This window comes from Dasypus novemcinctus, chromosome 8, assembly GCF_030445035.2.
Source record: "Dasypus novemcinctus isolate mDasNov1 chromosome 8, mDasNov1.1.hap2, whole genome shotgun sequence".
Classification (NCBI taxonomy): Eukaryota; Metazoa; Chordata; class Mammalia; order Cingulata; family Dasypodidae; genus Dasypus; species Dasypus novemcinctus.
In genome coordinates this window covers 99,040,377-99,066,535 of record NC_080680.1, presented here as the reverse complement: position 1 = coordinate 99,066,535, position 26,159 = coordinate 99,040,377, and the positions used below count along the sequence as shown (strand labels likewise).

The following is a 26,159-nucleotide window of genomic DNA, read 5'->3' as shown; positions in this document are numbered from 1 at the left end:
AGTATCAAACAGGGGTTGAAGCACAAAGCCAATCAAACAGAAAGCCCTAGACTAAAGAGAGAAACTGATACCAGAATAAATACATCAAATAAATCTGATACCAAAACACCAACAAAAAATTACAAGTCACACCAAGAAACAGGAAGATATGACCCACTGAAAGGAACAAACTAAACCTCCAGATGACATAAAGGAGTTGAGACAACTAATCACAGATGTTCAAACAACTCTCCTTAATAAATTCAATGACGTGGCTAAAGAGATTAAGGGATATTAAGAAATTGGGTGAACACAAAGAAGAATTTAAAAGCATACATAGAAAAACAGCAGATCTTATGGGAATAAATGTCACAATAAATGAAATTAAAAATACATTGGAGGGGAGCAGGTGTAGCTCATTGGTTGAGGGCCTGTTTCCCATGTACAAGGTCCTGGGTTCAATCTGCAGTACCTCAAAAATAAGTATGCTGGAGATTTATAACAGCTGATTTGAAGAGGCAAAAGAAAGGATCAGTGAGCTTGAAGACAGGGTCTCTGAAAGCAAACGCACAAAAGAACAAAAAGAAAAGGATGGAAAATATCAAACAGGGTCTCAGGGAACTAAATGACAACAAGAGACATGCAAACATACATGTCATCAGTGTCCCAGAAGGAGAAGAGAAGGGAAAAGGGGCAGGAGGAATATCTGAGGAAATAACAGAAAATTTTCCAACTCTATTGAAAGACAAAGATATCCATGTCCAAGAGGCACAATGTACTCTAATCTGAGTAAATCCAAATAGATGTACTCTGAGACACATACTAATCAGAATATCAAATGCCAAATATAAAGAGAGAATTCTGAAAACTGTAAGAGAAAAGCAATTCATCAAACGCAAGGGATGCACAATCAAAGTAAATGCTGACTTCTCATTAGAAACCATGGAAGCAAGGAGGCTGTGGTATGATATATTTAAGATGAAAGAAAGACAAAAATGCCAGCCATGCATCTTATATGCAGCAAGACTTTCTAAAATGAAGGCATGTTTAGAATATTCACAAATAAGCATAAACTGAGAGTCTGTAACCAAGAGACCAGCCTTGCAGAAAATCTAAAGGGAGTGCTACAGCCTAAAAAGAAAATTCAGAAGAGAGAGATTGGAAAAGAGTCTAGAAATGAAGATTATATCAGTAAAAGTAACTAAAACTGTAAAAAGGGTGGTGAAAATAAGATATGACAGATAAAATCTAAAGGCAAATATAAGTGAAGTAAGAACTGTTTTTACAGTAATATTGAATGTTAATGGATTAAACTCCCCAATCAACACAGGCTGGCAGAATGGATAAGAAAATATGAGCCATCAAAAGTTGTCTCAAGGCATTCACCTTAGACCCAAGAATACAAACAGATTGAAAGTGAAAGGCTGGAAAAAGATATTCTACACATGCAGAAACAACAACAACAAAAAAGCTGGTATAGTTATATCAGATGAAATAGATATTAAAAGGAAAGCTATTACTAGAGAAAATGAAGGACATTATATATTAACAAAAGGGGCAATTCACCAGGAAGAAATAACAATCATAAACGTATATGCACCTAGTCAGGGCACCCCAAAATACATGAAGCAAACAATGGCAAAACTGAAGGGAGAAATAGATTCTCTACAATAATAGTTGGAGATTTCAATTACACCACTCTCACCATTGGATAGAACATCTGGGCAGAGGATAAATAAAGAAACAGAGAGCTTGAATAATATGATAAATGAACTAAGCCTATTGGGCACATACAGAACACTGCACCCCCAAATAGCAGAATAAACCTTTTTCTTGCATGCCCACAGATCTTTCTCCAGGATAGATCATATATTGAGTCACTGAGAGGAAAACTTATAGCCTTCAATGTTTACATTAAAAGAGTCACAAAACAGAGAGCAATAAATTTTAAAAGACTGAAATTATATGAAACACTTTCTCTGATCATAATGGAATGAAGTTAGAAAACAAAAACAGGCAGAAAAAGGGGAAATTCACAAGTATACGGCAATTAAACAACACAATCTTAAATAATCAGTAGGTCAATGAAGAAATTGCAAGAGAATTTAGTAAATGTCTTGAGATGAATGAAAATGGAAACAAAACATATCAAAAACCTATGGGATGCAGCCAAGGCTGTACTGAGAGGAAAACTTATAGCCTTCAATGTTTACATTAAAAGAGAAGAGCTGAAAAAAAAACCCATCTAACTACACAGCTGGATTTACTAGTAAAAGAACAGCAAACTACTCCCAAAGCAAGCAGAAGGAAAGAAATAACAAAGATCAGAGCAGAAACAAATGAAAATTGAGAACAACAACAACAACAACAAAAACACAATAGCAAGAATGAACAAACCAAAAGTTGGCTCTTCAAGAAGATCAAGAAAATTGACAAACCCTTAGCTAGACTAACAAAGAAAAAAAAAAAAACAGAGAAGATGCAAATAAAATCAGAAATGAAAGCAGGGATATTACTACTGACCCCACAAAAATGAAAGAGATCATAAGACAATACTATGAACAGCTGTATGCCAACAAACTGGACAATGTAGATGAAATGGACAAATTCCTCAGAACATACCAACAACCTACATTGACCCTAGAAGAAACAGATGGTCTCAACAAACCGTTCATAAGTAAACCTCCCCAAAATGAAAAGCCCTGGACCAGATGGTTTCACAGGTGAATTCTTCCAAGCATTCAAAGAAGGTGTAATACCAATCTTACTCAAACCCTTCCAAAAAAATTGAACAGGTGGGAACACTACCAAACTCATTCTAAGAAGCCAATATCACCCTAATACAGGAGTTTTAAAAAGGGGTTCATGAGCTTGAATTGAAGTTCAAAAAACTTCAGTTACTCTTGTGGGGACATGTTTGTGTGGGTGTGATATACTTATTAAATGATACACAGTTTAGTGTGAACTTAGTAAGGGGTTTTCACCTGACTGGCAAAGGGGTCCATGGAACGAAAAAAGGTTAAGAACCCCTGCCCCAACACCAAACCCAGATAAAGATATAATGAAAAAAGAAAATCACAGACCCATTTCCATAATGAATATAGAAGCAAAAATCCTGAAGAAAATAGTAATTGAATCCAACATAACATTAAAAGAATTATTCATCATGAGCAAGTGATTTTTATCCCAGACAGGCAAGGATGGTTCAACACAAGAAAATCAGTGTAACACATTACATTAATAAATAGAAGAAAAAAAATGACATGATCATCTTGATTGGCAGAGAAAAGACATTTGACAAAATACAGCATTTTTTCTTGATAAAATGACTCTGAAAAATAGGAATTGAAGGAAAATTTCTCAACATGATAAAGGGCATATATGAAAAACCCACAGCTAACATTGTACTCAGTGGCTGAACAGAGGAAAAAGACAAGGATTCCTACTGTCACCACTGTTGCTCAGTATAGTGCTAGAGGTTCTAGCTAGAGCAATAAGTCAAGAAAAAGAAATAAAAGGCATCCAATTGGAAAGAAGTAAATTTTTTGTTATTCACAGATGATAGGATCCTATACCTAGAAAGTCCTGAAAAATCTACAACAAAGTTACTAGAACTAATAAACAAGTTCAGCAGAGTACAGGATATCAGATTAATATGAAAAAATCAGTTGTGTTTCTATTCATTAGTAATGAACAATCTGAGGAGGAAGTCAGGGAAAAGATTCCATTTACAATTGCAACTTATAGAATCAAATATTTAGGAATAAATTTAACCAAGGACATAAATGGCCTATATTCAGAAAACTACAAAACATTACTAAAAGAAATGAAAGAACACCTATATAAATGGAAGGACATTCTGTGTTCACGGATTAGAAGATGAAATATTGGGAGGAAGTCAGTTCTATCCTAATTAATTTATAGATTCAATGCAAATCCCAATAAAAAATTCCAACAACCTTTTTAAAAATAAATGGAAAACCCAATTACCAAATTTATTTGGAAGGATAAAGGGCTCTCCCTAGCCAGAAACATCTTAAAACGGAAGAGTGAAGCTAGAGAACTCACGCTTCTGGACTTTAAGTCATATTACCTAGCTACAGTGGTTAAAACTGCATGGTACTGGCAGAAGGATAGATAGATTGGCCAATGGAACCGAACTGATTGTTCAGAAACAGACCATCACATCTATGGCCAAAGGATTTTTGACAAGACTCTCAAACCCACCCAGCTGGGTCAGAAAGTCTATTCAACAAATAGTGCTGGGAGAACTGGATAGCCAAATCCAAAAGAAAGAAAGAGGACCCCTACCTCACACATTATACAAAAATTAACTCAAAGTGGATCAAGGACCTAAACGTAAAAACCACAACTATAAAACTCTTAGAAGAAAATGCAGGGATACATCTTTAAGACTTGGTGGTAGGTGGTTGTTTCTTAAACCTTATACTCAAAGCATGAACAATGAAAGAAAAAATAGACAAATGGGACCTCCTCAAACTTAAATGCTTTTGTGCTTCAAAGGACTTGTCCAGAAGGTGAAAAGCAGTCTACTCAATCGGAGAAAAATATTTGGAAACCACATATCCAATAAGGGTTTGATTTATTCACAATTGCCAAAAGATAAAAACAACCCATTAGCTGATGAATGTATAAACAAAATGTGGTATATACAGATGATAGAGTACTATGCTGCTGCAAGAAGAAATGAAATTGGGACACATATGATAACACGGATAAACATAAAGGTCATTATGCTGAGTGAAATAAGCCAGACACAAAAGGACAAATATTGCGTGGTCTCACTAATATGAACTAAATATGATGAATAAACACATGGAGTTAAAACCTAGAGTATAGGTTACTAAGAGATAGGTTGAGGGCTAAGAAGGGGTACTGATGCTTAATGTATTAGATTCTTAATTAGATTGACTGCCAAAATGTGGAAATGGGTAGAGTTGTTGGTAACACATTACAGTGAGTATAACTAACAGAACTGGTTTATAAATGGGACTGTGGTTGAAAGGGATAGTTTAGGGATGTAAATTTCAGTTGAAAGAAAGCTAGAGAATAATCTAGGGACTGAATAACATAGTGAACCTGAAGGTGGATGAGGATTGTGGTTAATAGTACAAATACAACAATGTACTTCTATGAGCTAGAACAAATGTATGTCACTATTAAAAGGAGGTGAGAATATGGTGATGCAAAGGAAAAATATAATTAAGTAACTTACGGAGCATAGTTGACAACATTACTGTCATATTCTTGCATCAATGTTAAAGAAGGTACTATACCAATGCTAATGGTCAATAATAGGGGAGGATGGGATTTTTTCTTTAGGTCTAAGGAAAACGTTCAAGAATTTACTGAGGTGATAACTGCGCAACCCTGTGATGCAAGTGAGAGTCACTGAGTGCCACTGTGGATGGCTGGTACAAGGCATGGATCTGTAACAACATAGTGAAATATGGAGGATGATAAACTTGTACTGGTTAACAGTACAAATATGAGAGTGTTCTCTCATGAACTATATACAACAAACGTACAATACTAATGATGGTGTTCATAATAAAGGGTATACAGAAAAAATATACAAAATGTGAACTATGGACCATAGTTAGTAGTAGTAATGTTCTTTCATAATTTGTAACAAATGTCCCACAACAATGCAAGGGGTCCGTGGAGGGGTGATGTATGAGAATTCTGCAAGCTATGCTTGACTGTTCTGTAAGCTCACACTTCTCTAATAAAAAAATGTTTTAATCAATTGGCCATAGATGTGTGGGTTTATTTTGAGACTCTCAATTCTATTCCATTGTTCTCTATGTCTATCCTTATGCCTGTACCACATTGTTTTGATTACTGTAGTTTTGTAGTAAGTTTTGAAATGAGAAGAGTGAGTCCCCCCACTCTGTTTTCTTTTTCAACATTGTTTTGACTATTTGGGGCCCCTTGTAATTCCACATGAATTTGAGAATCAGCTTTTCCATTTCTGCACAAAAGGCCATTGGAATTGTGATAGGGTTGTTTTTTGTTTGTTTGTTTGTTTGTTTGTTTTGTGTGATGGGGTTGTTTTGAATCTGTAGATGGCTTAACAATATTGTCTTCCAATCAGTGAACAGAGATGTCTTTCAATTTACTTAGGTCTTCTTCAATTTCTTTAAGCAAGGTATTGTAATTTTCATTGTACAAGTTATCCATGTTCTTGGTTAAATTTATTCCTAGATATTTTATTCTTTTTGATGCCATTGTAAATGGAATTGTCTTAATTTCCTTTTCAAATTGTTCATTGCTGGTGTATATTTTATACTTTTTAAGACATAGATTGCACAACAGTTTGCCTGACAATCTTTACAATCTTGGAGTACAGCTGATTATACAAAAGGAGATGAAAAAGATTTTATGTCAGACAGGTATGGAACTCCAGGAAATTTTTCCTGCTATGGTGGTAGAACTGAGAAAGAATTCCAAATTTCCTTTTCTGGTTTTGCTTCTGGATAGGAGAAAGAGGTAACCAGAGGTGAATGAGACAGTTTCTGTCCTCATATTTCTTGTGGTCTGTTTGGAAATTATGAAACAGTGCTTTGATACTGTCATTCACATTCAATGATCTTTTTGACAGTATCATTCCCAGAGATAAATAATTTACTATTGAGGAGTATTCATTTATTCAATAAATGAAGAGTATTCATTATTCAGTGAATATTTACTGAGCATCTATCACATGCCAGGAGTTAAGTCGGGTGCTGACGATACATATTTGCAAGTCTGATATTCTTCTCTGCCTTTTATATAATCAAATACCACCGGCTACATTTTACAACAAAATGTTAAACATAAGCATCTTGATCTAGAGTCCATATTAAGTTAAAGATGAAAGGTTTTATTGTTGTCAAGAATAGTCAATTCTACCATTTCCCAGGGTATATTACTTGCCAAAAACGTGTCTTCTGGCAGCAATCCTACTAGTACTGAGGAAACAATCTCACAGCTCATTTCTGCTTAACATTTACCATGGTGCTCTATTTACTTTCATCTAGTTTCTACTACTATCTCTTCTTCCCATCCTCTTTCCACAACCATATCTACCTTTAAGAGACAATACTTTGATCTAATTTTTATTTTCACAGAAGATACTGAAAGCTAACCTGGGTCACTGTGTAACTAGCACTGAAAGAGACAACGTATGAACTCATTTGGGGGAAAGTGACAAAAATAGAACCCAAACTGTGCACCATAACCACAAAACGCTTTATTTCATGTGCTGCTACTCCCATCTGCTTAGGCAATGCAGCACAGGATAGTCAAAGGCAAAAAAGAACACAGACTTTTGAGTTGGACAGAGCTGGGTTTTAATTGTATATCTAACACTAAAGAACTCTATTAGGTAGGTACTATTAAATTCATTTCACAAAGGATGATATTGAAACCCAAGGAGGTTATGTGACTTGTACTGTGTGTACACATGCTGTATTTGGCATGCTTTTAAAAGAGTCAATGTGCTACAGATATAAAATTGAGTGGGCATGTCTTTCTACAGGCCCATCCTTATTTTCATTTTACTAGGTCATTTGTAGGGTTTCATTCCTACAAAAGATCCCAGAGAGGAAAGCAGATTTGGCCCAACTGATAGAGCGTCTGCCTACCACGTGGGAGGTCCAAGGTTTAAACCCAGGGCCTCCTGACCTGTATCCAGCTGGCCCACATGCAGTGCTGATGTCCTCAAGGGGTGCCGTGCCACGCAGGCGTGTCCCCCATGTAGGGGAGTCCCACGTGCAAGGAGTGCGCCCTGTAAGGAGAGCCACCCCATGTGAAAAAAGTGTAGCCCACCCAGGAGTGGCACAGCACACACACAGAGAGCTGATGCAGCAAGATGATGCAACACAAAGATACACAGATTCCCGGTGCTGCTGACAAGGATACAAGCGGACACAGAAGAACACACAGAGAATGGACACGGAGAGCAGAAAACTGGGGGGAGAGGGGATGGGGAGAGAAATAAATAAAAAATAAATCTTAAAAAAATATATATATATCCCAGAGGAATATACACCCACCAGAACTGAACAATGGCTGTTGACTCTCTAGGGTCTTATTTTTGAATTTGCTTTTTTTAAAATTAGATAAATTGTGATTACAAAACAATTATGCATACCATACAGGATTCCCATACATTGTGCTGCCAGCACCACCTTGCATTGTTGTGGAACACTGCATTTGGTTTTTGAAAAGTTTTCATTTAGTCTAAGTTCTGAGCAATACCACTACTGTTGTATCTGGCAACATAGCACAGGATAATTCTTGCTCGATCTCAACCACTTTGGAAGGATAAAAGATAGTCTTTCACCTCAAGCCTATTTGTCCTAACCTGCACCTTAGACCCACCAGTTAGTTAGAAAATGTTAATCTGTGACAATGTGAAAGTCTTCCCGATTATCAGTGTGTTGTCAGTTTACAGACTGTGTTAAGGAAGCTAGTAAGTTTATTACTTCAGAACTCATAGACAAGGTTCTCCTGTTGTTTTTCAAACATTATGAATAGGAAACAAAAAAAAAAACCTAATAATAATAATAGCTAACTTTAAGTGTTTACTATATGCTGATTACTAATCTATACACTGCTTATTAAGCAGTGCTGAATTAAGTTTTTACATGCATTAATTAAGTTAATCCTGTCCCAAAAATACTGTGATTCATTATTGCTTGATTTACAAATTAGAGGATTTCTTCACCAATTTCAGAGACTAGAGGTCATTATGTAGGTAAATCCCAGTTTCCGAAAGCCAGAGCCATTCTTTGGCATAGTCTTTAGCACAACACCTAGGCCTCTTTTAGCAGTGTATGAGGTGGGCAGATGGGCATATGACTTCTCTCACCATGTAAATGAATATACCAAATGCCTGGCTTGATTCCAGAATGCTTTGGGCTCTCAGGGACCACTTGAACCTAAGAAAAATCATGCTTTTGCTGGAGCAGATGCAAGAAAAATAGACACTAGTTTGGTTCTGCTGAGGAGTACCATGTCTCAAGGAAAGCACTGTATGAAGTCTTTGCTCTCTATCCAAAATGAATTCATGTTCTTTTTTGGTAACATAACGAATAATTTAAATGTGGTGAAATTTTTCACATTTTGATCTGTCATATATTTAAGAACAAAGCTAAATCCAACTCACATCCCTGTTTTCATAATAAATAAGTGATCTCATTTATTGCTGTGAGAAATAGAGCAAAGTACACAGTAATAAAATAGTAAACTCAGTAATAAAAAGCTTTCTGCTGTGGTTAGTTTTTCTCCATTACAAGGTACCTAATACAGTAACTTAAACATAGTAAGCATTCAAAGCTTGGTATTTTAAATTATAGTAATAGCACCAACAGTACTACTTTCAACTTCACTTGAAAGAAGTCCATTTTAAAATATTAAAACATTTGAAATATATCATGTGAAAAAGCAGTTTCAAAGTAATTCATACATACAGGATTATCTCAATGGGGAAATGGAATAAAATAAACACTGATGGAAATGGAATAAAATAAACACTGATGCAAAAAAATGTCTGTAGTTATCAGAATATTAACTTTCATTATCTCTGGGTTCATATTTTGTCTTCATACTTCTTTATATTTTCTAAAATGAACATGCACCTTTTTCATATTCATAAAAAGATTAAGTGGAATCCATTCTAAACAGATCAACCAAAAATAATATTAAAGATTTATAGGAGGGAAGTGGACTTGGCCCAATGGATAGGGCATCCGCCTACCACATGGGAGGTCTGTGGTTCAAACTCCAGGCCTCCTTGACCCGTGTGGAGCTGGCCCATGCGCAGTGCTGATGCATGCAAGGAGTGCCATGCCACGCAGGGGTGTCCCCCGCGTGAGGGAGCCCCACACGCAAGGAGCGCGCCCCGTAAGGAGAGCCACCCAGCGTGAAAGAAAGTGCAGCCTGCCCAAGAATGGTGCCACACACACACACAGAGAGCTGACACAACAACAAGATGATGCAACAAAAAGAAACACAGATTCCCAGTGCCGCTGATAAGGATAGAAGCGGTCACAGAAGAACACACAGCAAATGGACACAGAGAGCAGACAACTGGGGGTAGGGGGGGAAGGGGAGAGAAATATAAATAAATAAATAAATCTTTTAAAGGAAGATTTATAGGAGCACAATTTATTTGTGTTATGAGTTTAATATGAGACGTTTATTTTATTTTCACAAGGTAATATGGAAACAAAAATAATTATGAAAAATCAGTATAGGGAACTATAGTTTATATAGTAATATCATCAGATATAGTAATATATAGAGAGAGAACAGTAGATACAGGAAAATGCTATAACACAATATATAATTGTTTATATTATACAAATGTTAACTACAAAGTAGCATAAAAACATTTTGCATACAGAAGCCACACATGTCAGCACATTTATTTCTTTGTTGTGTTTAAGTTATCTTGTTCACATTACAGTATAAGCTCATTTAAACCATATCACTAGGAAAGAATACCAGAAAAAAACTCGAATTCTATAAAGCCTTTGTGTTTCAGAAAAGCTCCAAGTAATTTACATATGTTACTTCTCAAAAATACTGGGTAATAAATTTCTTTTTTACAGTTAAACAGACTAAGTCATAGAACCATTAAAAAATATGCTAAGGAGCCCACAAAGTCAATGGAAAGAAAGACTGAAATTTAGTTCTGCTGAATGCCATTCCACTGATTAACTGGACCATTCAGTCCTGTCTTTGTGGACATGTTGAAGCAACAAATTTTAAAACCAAAACCAGTTGAACAGGATAGGTATGCAGGCAATACACAACAACATAGTATAATAACCATCAGCTAGATTGTTTTGTTTTTATTATATCATTCATTAACCCACACATCAATGGATAGTGTAACTATGTTGTTAATGCAATTTATATAGTTTATATAATGTTAGAATATAGAAATTTTAAGTCAAATGATAAGTCGAATACAGAAAAAGCCCAATGCCTCCCTCTAATCAGGCTTCATTACACATAAAACAGGGTAAAGATGTAGGAATGCCAAGCATCTGCTCTTTTCCCCCATTATTTCCAGTAACCCTTCACAAACAGCTACTGCATCCCTATAAATCAGGGTTTCTTAACACGGGGTCCATGAGCTTGAATTGAAATTCAAAAAAAAATTAGTTTTGTGGGTACGTTTTGGTGAGGGTGTGATATGTTTATTTAATAATACACAGTATAGTGTGGACTTAGTAAGGGGTCTGTGGTTTTCACCTGACTGGCAAAGAGGTCCGTGGAACAAAAAAGATTAAGAACTCGGGAAGTGGACATGGCTCAACTGATAGAGCGTCCACCTACCATATGAAAGGTCCAGAGTTCTATACCCAGAGCCTCCTCACCCGTGTGGTGAGCTGGCCCACACACAGAGCTGCTGCGTGCAAGGAGTGCCATGCCATGCAGGGGCGCCCCCACATAGGGGAGCCCCACATGTAAGGAGTAGTCCACACAAGGAGTATGCCCGCAAGGAGAGCCACCCCATGTGAAAAAAGCACAGCCCGCCCAGGAGTGGCACCACACACATGGATTGTTGATGCAGAAAGATGATGCAACAAAAAAGAGATACAATTTCCCAGTGCTGCCTGATAATACAAGCAGATGCAGAAGAACACACAAAGAATGGACACAGAGCAGACAATGTCAGGGGCAGAGGGGAGGGAGAGAAATAAATAAAATAAATCTTTAAGAAAAAAAAGGGTAAGAACTCCTGCTAAAACTGAGAGATAGGCCTGGAAAGAATCTAATAAGCTATTCAATTCATCCAATTTCTTTCAGAAAGGATAACATCTAAACTTCCCCCAGAATATTTTTAAGGCATTTCACCTTAATGACTATTTCCAGAATTAAAAGGAGCTAGTGAATATGATGTTCTCAGTTAACTAACTTCTTTTTGCTCATGTACATCAAGTAAAAGCACTAGAAAAAAAAAAAAAGAATAAAAATCTAATAAGATCCCTGGTAATATGCCACTTTCTAGAAAGCATGCAAGACTGAAACAAAGGATTCCAAAATAAGTCATCTAAAGGGCCTAAAATGTATTAACTAAAGGTTAATATTCCCTAGCGAGGTTGAAAACAGTCCTATTCTTTATCATTTCTCCTGTGACTAGGCAAAATATTTCCTTCTTTCAAAGTTTAGCTGTCTCCCTGGCAAGAGGATCATACAGAACAGCTGTTATATTAAAAGTATAAAAGCAATCCCTTCTGATCTAATTGCAAAACATATGGACAGTTTGAAGCCAAACTTTTGGGGGCCTTATATCTTTTAAGGAATAAAAGATCTATTGGTAAAGGCTATGAACAATACCATGAATTTAAATTTTGCACAATTTTAAATAAGATCTAATTTTAAAGTGCGTGCTTTAAATTCTCCAGTCAGAATGAAATGAATAAAGAAATAGCTCTCTCTGTTTTCAGCCTCTGCTAAAGATCTCAGCTAAACATTCCCTGAAGGTATCAAATCATTGGTATGCCTTCCCTGATTTGTCCCTAATTTGTCAGACCTCAGTCTCCTTTCTTGGGTATTGCCTTTAGCAATCTCCTTTCTTCAAACCACCACTCACTGAAACTAAACAAATATCTCTGGTGCAGACTACAACTGCTGAATCAACAACAGAAATCATAGTTAAGTGGTCCTAGGAAATATCACCTGACTTGATATAATGTAAGTAAAGGCTTACCAAGCTTATGACAACTTTTTATTTATTTTTCATTCTATATTTACTTTTTTTTTTTTTTTAAGATTTATTTATTTATTTATTTAATTCCCCCATCATCCCCCGGTTGTCTGTTCTCTGTGTCTATTTGCTGCGTCTTGTTTCTTTGTCCGCTTCTGTTGTCGTCAGCGGCAGGGGAAGTGTGGGCGGCGCCATTCCTGGGCAGGCTGCACCCTCTTTTCACGCTGGGCGGCTCTCCTCACGGGCGCACTCCTTGCGCGTGGGGCTCCCTCACGCGGGGGACACCCTTGCGTGGCACAGCACTCCTTGCGCGCATCAGCACTGCGCATGGCCAGCTCCACACGGGTCAAGGAGGCCCGGGGTTTGAACCGCGGACCTCCCATATGGTAGACGGACGCCCTAACCACTGGGCCAAAGTCCGTTTCCCTATATTTACTCTTATGACTATAAAATTAAAATTGGATATATTCATTGAAAAAACACTGGGAAAAGTCAGAAAAACATAGGTTTTTCTGGATTCTGGATAATTTTAACCCCCATTACTTAGGGGGTTAACCACTTAATATTTTGGTATATTTCTCTTTTCCTATATATGTTACTTAACATCATGTTAACATTTATAAGAGCTGCATAATATTCCAGAAATTACCATAATTTCTTTATAATAGAATTTTAGAGTAGAATTCCTATTTCAAAATTTTTTACTGAAAGAACAATCCAGTATATAAACCATATGTGAGCAGAGCTGATTAAAGTATGGTGGTCATGTGGGAATAAGAGGTGGCAGTGGGAAGGGGAAGGAAAAGGAGGTCCCAGAAGTAGACCCATTAAGGCCTTCCCAGTCCCTATACTGGCTCCCAAACACATCTGAGCAACTCTTATGTCCCAAAAAAATACAGGTTGAAAACTAAAAATCTAGTCTAACTCCCTCACTTTACAGATGAAGTTACTTGCCCAAAATAACAGAATGGGTAACGGGACTAAGAAAGAATTTAGGATCCACTGACTTAAAGAAAACTACTTACTTAGCTAGTCCTACATAGCTACTCTTTCTACAAAAGTCATCAGATGTTCATTTGTCTATCACTGTTCTTTTAACTAAGAAAAATGGAAGAAACAAAGTCATATAACAAAAAATGAATAATTAATGTAATATACTAGAGATCTCAAAGAGGTCCACTTGCTCTAAGTAGAATCTCATTTCTCTTCATACTATTCCTAAGGGAAATCTCCTTATTCAAAGTACTTGATTTTTTTAGAGGCGATAACTTCTATTTTGACAATATTTTTCTTTACTGTTCTTTGAGAAGAAGGGTGGGGGGGAAAGCTGGACAATAAAGAACCCAAAACAAAAGGAAAAAATTTCCCTCATTTTTTCAAAAAGAGAGAATATTGTAAATAAATTAATTTTATTTTAAAAGGTGAAAAAAAGACTAAAAACAAGTCAACAAAAAAAATCAAAGTTACAGAAAAAAGGCAGGTTTTGTCCTAAGAGCAGTGTTCAACCCTGTGCAGCCTGTTACTAGGACATCTTCAAGGACCTTTTGTTCATCTAGAGAGACTTCTTGGAATAATTAGGCTTTGAGGAGGCACTGAAGGAGGACAAAGTAGTAGTGTCAAATAGAGAGGATAATTTGGTTCCTTAAAGAATGGGGAAAGAACGGATGGGGCTAAGAATAAAAGACAAAAGTGAGATGAACAGATAGTGGGGTTTAAAGTGAAAAAACAAGCAAATAGAATGAAAGATTTTTTAAATGAAGAAAAGTTAATAGGAAAAGATTTCTTCTGAGATATCTTTGGTACAGTACTTTATCAGAGGGATATTGTGATGCAAATTTATCACATGTTCTTAGATACACCTAAAAGGATAATTATTTTCAGTAAACAGTTACTGTGATTTAAACACATACATATTCAGGTATCAGGCACATAAGCTTTATCTTTTTTGTCACAATTTTTTAAAAATCTCCCTTCAAAGTTACCAGTGCAGTTAGGATAATTGCTCCTAGTAAAAAACAAATAAACTAAAAGGTATATTTGAAAAAAGACTAAATGACCACAGAGGAGGTGCCTATAATATAATCTCAACATTAGTAATAAAGACTTTTATATCTAAAGATGTATATTACATCTAAAGAAAATAAACAAAAATCAAAATCAAGGCAAAAGGCATGAATTAAAGCTATTTATAACTAAAAAGATCATCTAATACTATCTTTCAGTTAAATAAGACCTTAATTCCTAATTTCTTCTGATCTAGTTAAGTGCCCTGGAGCAGTAATCTCTCTGACCCATAATTTACCCATCAGTAAAAACAGTACCATGATACTTTTCTTCCATTCCATTACATGGGTGCCAGGACGTCTGGAAGTTAATACATACATGTTGAGAAATACTGAGATGAAAGTAATGCACACTTTAATGTTATGGGTCTTTAAAAAAATCAAGAAAAAGGGCCTAGTTAGATTAATTCAATATGTAAATTTTGAACTAGCCAGAAGGCTTCCTGGTAACATAATTCAGAATATCTGAAACTAATGTTCTGGAGTTTAACTATACTGTTACAGGAAATAATCACACTAAGGAATTTCTACAGAAAGCTATATACACTTAAGCCATGTATAAAACATAGTGAATTTTGGAAGTCCTTGGGCCTGGCCCTTAAAAAGACTAAAGACAAATTTCTCTAGCATTGACCATAGGGAAACCTAATCAAAGGAAGAATAAAAGCTATACTTTGAAATCACAGCTGTAAAACATTGTAAAACAGAATATTTGAGGAGTGAATGAATGGTGCACAATGGGGTGAAGGGAGCAAATGCCAAAGAAGAGAATTTTTTTCATATTAGCATCAACAGACCAATATTTTTGGTTTCCTATTCTTCTCTTCTACCAGGCTATTTGTTTAAATGCAAATAATACAGATTCTGGAGCCAGACTGACTGGTTTTGAATTAGGCAGCCTCATGGCTGGGTTTCTTTGGGTCTCATTTCCCTATCTATAAAATAAGAATAAAAATAGTTCTAACTCAAAAGGTTACTGGTATGAGAATTAAATTAGTTGATATACCTAAGGCACTTAGAACAGTGCCTGTAACACAGTAAGTGCCATCTGTGTTTGTAATTACTATTACAGTGAGCCACGCTCCTTCAAAACTGATGCTAAACAACAGAAACTCCAAACACCAAATTTTCTTCTGTAACTTATTTAGTGACAGATACCTGATCTGCCCTGAAAACATTTGGCAGCAAACTCTACCTGAACAAATGCAAGGTTACTTATTGTCTTTAGTTATCCCACAAAGTGTGACAATACATGCATTTTGCTGCATGTAACTTAATGTGTTTGGTTACAGGATGCTGCCTCAGACTTCACCAAGGTATATTCATCAACTTCCGAAAATCTGAAAAATTCTACATTCTGAAACACATCCTGCTTCACAGGTTTTGGATAAAAGATTGTGGATTTCTATTACCCTCAGAACCAAAACAGTTTCTGTTTCCTTAAAATGAGCTATATTTTCTTAAATAACCACAAGCAAATAAGACCCTGTACCTAAAGGAAGAGAATTTTCAGATGAAGAAAACATTACTCAATACATCAGAAGGGCCCTGGATTCCCAGAATGTTCATTTCAAATAAAATCTATTTGGAATGTTTAATTTACATATCAGAGTAGTCAGTTTTCAAACTCTAAATTTTAGGACTTGTTTAAAGTCCATTCTCATAATTTAGGTCACAAATAAGTCATTCTCTTTGGGTGCATTAATGTGCCCTGAATTATGCCTATTAATCATCTCAGAACTTTAGAGCTGGAAGAGACCCTTGAGAACCAATCTAAACTTCCCTTCCAACTGCTTTATCATCTGTAAATTTACTCTCCCCTGTGAGGTAAGGATAACCTGCCCTAACTTGTTCTTAGACTCTAACTTCTGTCTAGAGGAACACCCTATAGATGAGTGTGAATAAACTGGGTGCAGTACACCAAATGACAGATTTGGGATATAAAAGGATATAAAAGGACTCCAATATGATCAATCTTACAAATTTGGCAAATGGGACATCTTACACTTTAAAAAACAACAAAAATTTCCAAGTGCAGAATTAAGGAAGACTCATTTTAGCACCTAAAAAAAAAAGGCTTAGCTATCTTAATTGACTCAATGAGTCAACAGCATAATGAGACTGCCAAAAAAAAAAAAACCCACAACACCCCCATTAGGGACTACATCAACAGTAGGACAGCATCCTGAAAGTACGAGGTAACTGCCCTTTTATTACATGCTAGTTAGAACACATCTGGAATATTATGTTCAGCTCTTTGATTCCACTTTGAGAAAGTCACAGAAAGACGGCAAAAGTCCACAGAGGGTTGATCAGGATAGTGAGGGAATTTGAAACCACGTCACATAAAGAACAGTTGAGGGAGATGAAGTTATTTAGTTCAAACTTTGAGGGAACATGATCACTGATCCCAAATCCCTGAAGAAATGTCATGGCACAGAGAGAGCAGACTTGTTTTGCATGGTCTCGGAGGGCAGAACCAGAACAAGTAGGTAATAGTACAGGGAGAAATATTTAGCTAAGCCTATGGAAGTATTTCTTAAAATGTACAATCACATTAGGAGGCAGGGGCTTTCAAGGTCCTGCCTAGCCTTAAAGGTCCATAATTTTTAAAAATCAAATCTCTGTCATCACCTCAGTGTCTTTCTGATGATTATTATTACCCTTTCTTTTCATCCCTTTTTTCACCCTAGCCAACCAATCAGTTAAAAGTTTTGCCAGATCTGTGGGAGGACAGTACCTGCTTGCTGGGCAATTTGTTTCAGTTTGCTGATGAGTGGCCCTATAAACAAAAAAGGGCCCTAACAGAGGGCAGGCAAGAGCTCTCAGTTAGACTTACATGAAAGAAATTCTTATTTCAAAAAACACCAATTAAGATCCATCCCATCAAATAATATATACATATATTATCAGTAGCACTCAGTCCTTATTGGAACTGAACAGCCATATTCCCAAATGCCAGGGAATCCAACTTTGCAAGCCAAACTAGGTTCTCAAGTTCAATTAGAAGTTTCCCTTCTGTCAATGAAATGTATCACTGGAACCGTGCTCGGATAAAATGTCCATTATAGAACTTTAAAGCTAAAACTGCCTATCAATAGGCCCACGAGGTCCATTTAGCTGCTGAGGACTAGATAGAGGCAATCCAGAGTGATTTCACAGAAAAGTACAAACTACAGAAATTTTAAAACACAAGAGTTACTGAAATTGGACATTCTAAAACTTTTGTCTTCAAAAGACTACCATAGGCAGAGACATATGTAGTGCCTGGGAGTTACTAAAAGCCTTGAACCACAGTTTAGATGGCAAATATTAATCTAGCTTTACTTCACTTGAAATTTATTTGGATTAAGAAACTCAAGTGAAAGTATTAGAGAATATTATATATATGATGATGAAATTATAATAAGAACACATTCTTCTTTGTACTTCTCAAAGTGAAGGTCAGAAATAATCCAGGTGTCCATGAATAAATTGGTTAAATTATGATATATTTTTACAATGAAAATTGTAGCTGTTAAAAAGAATAAGGTAGACCTTAGTTATAGACATGAAAAAAGGGCCACGATACATAGTTGAGTGAATAGAGCATGTTGCAAAAATAGTATATAGGATTATTCCATTTAACTAGAAAAAAAAACTTAAGAAAAAACAAAACCAACATATATCCAGAAAAATGTCTGAACAAAGATCAAACTGTTAACAAGCAGTAACCTCTAGGGACTGACTGAAGTAGGAGGCTCTGCAGGAGTGACTTTCACTTTTTCCTTTGTACGCTCCTGTGTTGTTTGTATTTTTTGCAAGTAAGGGTTACTCTACCCGGGACCTCATACATGTGAAGCAGGTGCTCAACCACAGAGCTACACCCACTCTCCAAGCATTATTTTTATGATTTAAAAATAACAAAAGTACAATGACATCAATTACACAGACTTATTAATCATATACTAATCATTCAAAGTCAGTGATCTTGAATGCCACTGTGTGCTTGAAACTCCAGAATTTTTAATTCATGCTTTTCCATTATATTTTACTAAAACAAAAAGAACCACAATTCCTTTCCTCTCTAGGTTTCTCAAATGCTTTCTACACACACACACACACACACACACACACACACACAAACCTAAAAAATAAAAAAACAAAACACCTGGTCATAATGATAGCTAACATATACATTGGGCTTACCACATATCAGGAACTATTCTAAGGACTACAAATTTATTAACTTAGTTCATCTTCATGACAACCCTATGAGATAAGGATTCCACTTAAAGTTGAAGAAACTGAGGCTGGAGAGGTTAAGTGACCTACTCAAGGTTACACAGCTAATAAGGGGTAGAGCTAGAATTCAAACCTAAGGATGGACTCCAGAGTCCATACCTTTAACCACTCTGCTTCCTGTCTCTCAGTAATGTGTCAATCTCTTTCTATACTAAGGCCAAAAAAGGTTACAGATAAAAATCCAGCTAGTTAATACACTCCTTCAAGCTGGAGGGATGCAAATTTGGCTTTCTAGTGGATGAATAATCTGTATTACTACTTATGTCAATGCCAAGCTCGAATTCAAGATTCAAGATTGTTTTAAGGCTCATAACCATGTGGAAAAACTTTCTACAAACTCAGCTACAGTTCAAAGTAATATCTGACTCTACAGTAAAGTGCTGAGCATTTAATAATTAGATCAGAGATCCACTACTATACGTACAGCTATACAAATGGTCTAGACAAATCTATACTCCAAATCAAAGCAGAGCAGTTCAGAAATTCTTCCCTTATGTCTTGACAAAGTAGATTTTATTTGTTTAGTTCCAGTTCATTTTAGACCTAAATGGAGAAAAAAATAGGAGTTTGTCTCTAACAATGCTTAAAGATTTCAACCAGCAAGGAGAAATGCTATATTTTCTCAGTGGATTCAGACAAAAATTGGCATTTATCACCATCAGCAAAATTGAAGATTCTAGCTTAAGGGAGAAAAATGAGAATCCCTGCTTAAATTATATATTTTGTTCAAATATATTAACCTTGTGATTGAGGAATAAAAACCAAAACCAAAACCAAACCAAACCAAAACAAACCATGGTAGATGCAAGAAAGGGATTTAACCTAATTTATAAATGTGCTCAACCTAGATACACACCTGTCCCCAAAGACCTATCAAATCCACGTATTTGCAGGGAAAACATGAACTACAATCCTTTTTGGGCCTCAAATAGCCTGTGCTATTGTTTGTAAACAAAATCCTCTCAATATCTCCTCCACCTGTCACAAGCACATCTGATATTAATATAAACAAGGGGAAATGAACAAGGAAACCGGAGCTTTGGAAAGAATCCTTTATACACAGCTTTTGAGCCACGATGCGGCCTTTCAAACTTCCTCCAAATCACCCGGGAGGAGAGGCAAGGTGAATGAACTGAACCGAACCCGAAAGTTTGCACCTCGAGTCTCTGACAAAGGCCAGGAAGCTCTGTTTACGGAGATGCCCTGCCTTCCACACAGCAGCCGCCCCGCTCCCGAGGAAGCACAGCGCAGGGGGGACAAAAGACTTTCCAGGTTGGGGGGAGGGGGACGAGCTGGAGCTTGGACCTCCCCTTGGGAGGCGAAATCTGGGGAGTCTTTGGGGCAGGAGACAATAAATTCCAGCCAAGAACCCAGACGTCAGGAGCTGGGAAAAGGATGGGCAGCCGCTCGGGAGGGACCTGTCCTATGGGTAAGAAAGCGCTGGGGCTCACCTGGGGGTGGAGGAGAGGGGACCTCGGTGGCAGGTGGGGTGGGCGGGACGCTGCTGCTGCCGAGGAAAACGCGGGTCGGGGTCTGGGCAGCGGTGGGCGCCGGAACGGTGGTCGCTACAGAGGTGGTCGGCGCCGGGCTAGTGGTCGCAGAGTAGGTGATCGGCGTGTACCCGGTCGGCGCCCGAGGAGTGGTCGGAGTGGGTTCCATCGCCGGAGGGGCGGTCGGTGCGCGGCCGAGCTGCGCCTGAAAGGTGGACGGAGCGGGTCCTGCCGTCGCCCGAGTGGTGGTCTCCGGGGAGTGAGCTGAAGAGGACGCAGCCAGGGATCGGTGGACTGTAGCGTGCGGAGGTCCGCTCCTCGGGGCCTGGGCCGGGGGAGCCGTCGCCTTTGAGAAGGGGTGACTGGGCTCGCCCCGCAGCCCCGGGACGGGCGACGCGTCCACCTGCCCCGCGGCCCCGCCGCCACCAGTGACATTACCCGCCGAGGTCGCTGAGGCGGCGGCGGCGGCGGCGCAGCACAACAGGGCGAGGCCGCCCAGGCTCGGCAGGCTCCTCATGGCGTGCTCGGCTCCGCCATTCATTCATTCAGTCAGTCGGTTGGTCAGTCATCTTCTCCTCCCAGAGCTCCGGACAAGGAAGCTGCCGCAGCCGCCGCCGCCACCCGGCGCACCATCGCCGGCTCCCTCTCTGACAGGCGGCCGGCCCCGCGGGCGGGCCCCAGCACCAAGGGAGCGACCCGGCCTTGCGCGGACAGCCCGCCCTCCCCGATTGACAACCTCTTCTGACCAATGGGAGGGCACGCTAGCCCACGTGACCCGCCCGCTCCCCGGCCTCTTTGTAGCCCTGCAGGCCAATCAGGAGGTGCCGAGGGGAGGGGGCGCGGCGTGGGGGCGGGGCGTAGGGCGGGCGGAGTGTGGCGCGAGCCTCAGCTCCTGCCCGCCCGACGCGCCGTGGCCGCGGCTTTGTCTGCCCTAGGAGCCGGGCGCGGGCCTCCAACACCCAACGCCGCGCAGGAGACAAAGGACGCGCCCCGCGCGGCAGACGCCGGGCCAAGTCATCTGCCCCACTGGGCGGCGAGCGCGACCCGGGGCGGGGAATCTGCTCTCGGCTGCTTCCCCGCCCTCGGAACAATAGGGCGCCGCCGCCGCGCCCCTGCTTGGGCGGGGACTGGATTGGAGCCCTCGCATCGCGCGAAGGCGGCAGCAGCGAAGATGTAGAACTCAGCTTTCCCTGTATTGCACGAGAGAGCCTGGCCTCGACTCTGTGAAGTCTGCACTGCTATTCCCGTTTCAAAGACGGGGAAACTGAGGCCCTCAGCGAGACCAGCGTCCTCACCCGGCACCTGCTGTGGGTAGACGCTGTGCCAGGCTCCCTGCGTTGGGGAGAAAGACTCACACGCACACCTTACCCTGAACCCCTCAAGGCCGGGGAAGGAGTTGAATGGGGTTGAACCTAAGCTTCGGGTCTCCTGCTAAGTAGTCTTGTGGACTGGGTGCAGTTTTCTCACCTGTTAAATGGGAATGATAGGACCTCACTCACAGAGCTGTTGTGAGAATTAAGTAAAAATGTTCATTACGGGCTTAGCCCAGTGCTTGATTGGCAGTTAACCCTCGTTAATGGTAGCTACTCCCTGTACTCTGTCTGGACAAGCCTAAAACTAGAAAGCAACCCCAAGCCACAGCCCTGCTGTGTCCCCTGAGCCTCCGACTGGTGCCAAAATTTGGGATGTGGCTAATATCAGGGCTTGTCCCTGGATGACAGTAAACCTTGGATGAAACTAGAATCCCGGTGCCCAGGCTTGCACCACCTGCCCGGGGCCCTGAGCTCAGCTTCCAGGGCAGCCAGGGGGTGCGGGCTTGTCATGGAACAATCCCGTGAGAAGCCCAATCGTCATCCCAGTCCTTGCCTCCCTAACTCGATGTTGGCTTCTGTGCCGTTTTTGACATTAGTCTTTGGCCTCCCGCAAATGAAGGCCAGGAGCAGATTTGCATGTGAGCCTGTGTATATGGTAATGAAAATATGCATTTATTTACAAGCCGAATATGTGTGGGTGAATATGTATGTGTTTGTGTATGAAAACATAAACATATTTGTATGTGTGTATGAGTTTTTTTTCTTATTTTTGTGTGTGAGTTTTATATGTATCTGTGTGAGTATTCTTGGAGCTAGTATCTCTTTGTAATGTTTCAAGTATATGGTGTGTGTTTTCTGTGTATTTTACTGTATGATTTTGTGGTTATCTTTGGGTGTGTCGTGGTATGTCTGTCGGTATGTAAGGGGGCTCAAAATGAGGGGGGTGTGCTTTGGTTTCAAGACCGTATTTAGCAAACACCAATTAAGCTTCTGTTTTCACTCCGCTTGGGGAAAAGGATCTTTGTTCATAACCCCTTCCCCATATTGTCTTGTTGATTTCTCCTGGACCTTGAAACCCAAACTAAAATTCCACATTCTCTAAGAGACTTTCCTGAATCTCTTGATGGGAAGTAATCTCCCTCTCCACATTTTTCCCACTGTCCTTTGTTTATTCATTGATTGCCGCCCTGATATATCAATCTCTCCTCTGCTCTTCCTTAAAGGATTAAGGATTGCTTTACAGGATACATAGCAATGCCACGTGGCTTCAACATTTCTCACGGGCATGCATCAGCCTTGATACCAGAACTTGTGATTTATGTGTCTCTCCTATCACTGTTTTCTCGGTTCCCAGTGCTTCATGTGAACATTAATCCATGCTGGTTAGATTAAGGTGAAAAGAGATCCTATGGTGCTCTGGGAAGAACTTGGGTTTTAGAGTCAGACAGACCTGGGTCACAACTCTGCTAGCCTTGTGACTTTGGGGGAAACCTTTCTCATCACTGAGCCTTAGTTTCTTCATCTATAAAGTGGGGCCGATAAAATCCATCTTGCTTAGTTGAGGGGAGGATTGAAAAGAATGTTTTTACAGAGCCTAACATGCAGAAGGGGCTCAACCTCTATGGATTCATATTGCATTTCTACCAGTGCTAACCTTGAGCCTTGTTGGCTGAATGACCAGAGCTGAAGCCTGTGTCCCATAACCTGCCCCATTAGATGACATGGTCTGATAATTGCCCTAGCAGACATCCCCAAATGATATCTGAAAAATGCTGGGTTGGCCCTGAGCTATACTGTATCAGAGATTCTCCCATGATAGGGGAGAAAAGCTGATGCAGCTTCTTTGCCCAGATACTTGCAGAGTAAAGAACTCAAAGACCTTGCCAAAGTGGTCCAGGCCAGCTCTCTGCCTCAGGCAGGGGCCACCCAATCCTGGGCTTGTAAGATGTGCTAATTTGCCTGTAATATATATAGAAAAAAATGTTGATTTTTTAAAAGATAATTAAAGTGTATTAGTATTGATTCATTCAACATTTAATTCTTAATTTTTTGCTCTGCCTTTGTTTCTAAACCACAAGATGATTTTTAATTTTTTAGGAATAATATTTTACTTTTATATTTAAAAATTGGAAACCTTAAATGTTCAACATCAAAGAAAGGTATTGTATTTATTCAGTTTAATCCTATAAAGTAATTGTAATGGTGGTTATGCAGACAATAGAGCAAATAGCTAAACAGAGTCTTACGATGTGGCAGTCACTGGTCTAGCAGTTCTGCATTCATAACTCATTTATTCCTTGTGTGTAATAACCACACTCGAAAAAGGAGGAAACTGAGCCTCCAAGAGGCTAAAGGACTTGCTGAAGATCTGCTCAACTCCAGAGCCCATGTTCTTCTCTGCACCACAGCCAATGTAGCCACTGTGCTGCGCACATAGTAGGTCAGTGAATATATACTGGAAGAAAGAATATGCACACACACCCCAAATTTAGCCCCTCTATAGAGGAGCATATAAGGAAAGAGAAGCTTTGGAAGTAAGAAAAAAAAAAGAAGGCATAGTAATACAATGAAGCATACACTTAAAAATGGTAAAAATGGGAAATTTTGTGTTTTATATATATGTTACCATAATTTTTTAAAAAGACTTAAAAAAATAATAATATCATGGATATAGCTCATTCAGCAAAATAATTTCATGTCCCAGATTCCAATGAAACACAGAAACTTTCCCCTTTCTGGCTTCATTGAAACAGCAATGCTGATGTAGACTATTTCTAATCCTGCCAGAGGCCGGTCTCTCCTCAGTTGTGGCTAAATGCAACATTTGTCATAGTCTGCAGACAAGTCTAGGGATTATTGGGGTCACTATTAACCACGTCTGCCCAGCAAAGGACACTAAAGGGCAACTCACAGAAAGGAAAATGCAAACAAATAAGAAACACGAACATGAAATATATTTAATTTAAGTAATCCAAGACTTGCAAATGAAAACAATGAGATACTTTTTTTTTTAAACCTATCAATTTGGCAAAACTTTTTAAAAACGAGTACTACTGGGAAACGGACTTTGGCCCAGTGGTTAGGGCGTCCGTCTACCATATGGGAGGTCCACGGTTCAAACCCCGGGCCTCCTTGACCCGTGTGGAGCTGGCCATGCGCAGTGCTGATGCGCAAGGAGTGCCGTGCCACGCAACGGCGTCCCCCGCGTGGGGGAGCCCCACGCGCAAGGAGTGCGCCCGTGAGGAAAGCCGCCCAGCGTGAAAAAGAAAAAGCAGCCTGCCCAGGAATGGCGCCGCCCACACTTCCCATGCCGCTGACGACAGCAGAAGCGGACAAAGAAACAAGACGCAGCAAATAGACACCAAGAACAGACAACCAGGGGAGGGGGGAAATTAAATAAATAAATAAATCTTTTTAAAAAAAACAAAAAACGAGTAATACTCGTTGCTGGTAAAGGTGTGTCTCACACTGTTGATAAGAATGAAAACTGACATCTTTCCAAAAACCCTTATAAGCATTTGTATTCTTTGATCCATTATTTTCACTTTTAAGAATCTATCCTAGGGGGAAAAATCATATGTAAATAAAAATTTTTGTACAAAACTGTCTATTGGAATGTTATTTATAATAGTAAAAATTAGAAAAACCTAAACTGATAACAATAAGAGATAGGTTAAATATTTTGTACTCTGTGATATCCCTTCACTGGAATACTATACATTCATAAAAATGATGTTTATAAAGATATTTATGAAGGAAATGCTTGCAATATAAAATTGTGAAAAAATAGGTTAATGACTATTTACATTTTGATCCCAATTATGTAAGATGATATATGCACAGAATAAAAGGCCAAAAAGAAATACACCAAAACATTAACATTCTTTGTCTCTGAGTGAATCCATTTTGAGTACTTTTTGTTTTCTCCTTCATACTTTTCTGCATTTTCCAAATTTCTTAAAGCGAACATGTATTATTTTTACCCAGGAATAACTACAGAAGACCTCATTTGAATCACAACCCCATGTCATGGTATCTCTTAAGAGGATCAGAGGGAAAAAAGACCTAAGTTGTAAACCCACATTAATTGCAAGGCACTATCCAAAGCATGAAGCCAAATGTTGAAATCCTGCTTCAAAGTTCCTTTGCTGCTAAAATAAGCTCAGGAAAACATTTGCTACTGAAAGACATCATTCACAGGGGGTACCAAGTCTAACCCTCACTCGTCATCAATGTTGACTGCAGAGCAAAGAATTTGAACCATTTGGGGGAGGAATGAGGTCAGAGCTTCACAAATAAC

General features: G+C 39.0%; 1 protein-coding gene across 3 annotated transcripts in view; it reads right to left on the bottom strand.

Moving 5' to 3' along the window:
• The window catches only part of MEGF9 (multiple EGF like domains 9), a 141,218-nt gene extending 119,902 nt beyond the window's left edge, over positions 1–21,316 (bottom strand). Inside the window, exon 1 of one of the 3 annotated variants that reach the window (XR_011649480.1) lies at positions 20,508–21,258. Coding sequence is in view for 2 of the 3 variants with exons in the window: in XM_058302475.2 (XP_058158458.1) it covers positions 20,508–21,087 (580 nt within the window). In the remaining variant the exon portion in view is untranslated. Of the gene's footprint in view, positions 1–20,507 lie in introns of all 3 variants that reach the window. The other 2 variants (XM_058302475.2, XM_058302476.1) reach the window with 2 other exon arrangements.
• Between the last annotated feature and the right edge of the window lie 4,843 nt (positions 21,317–26,159).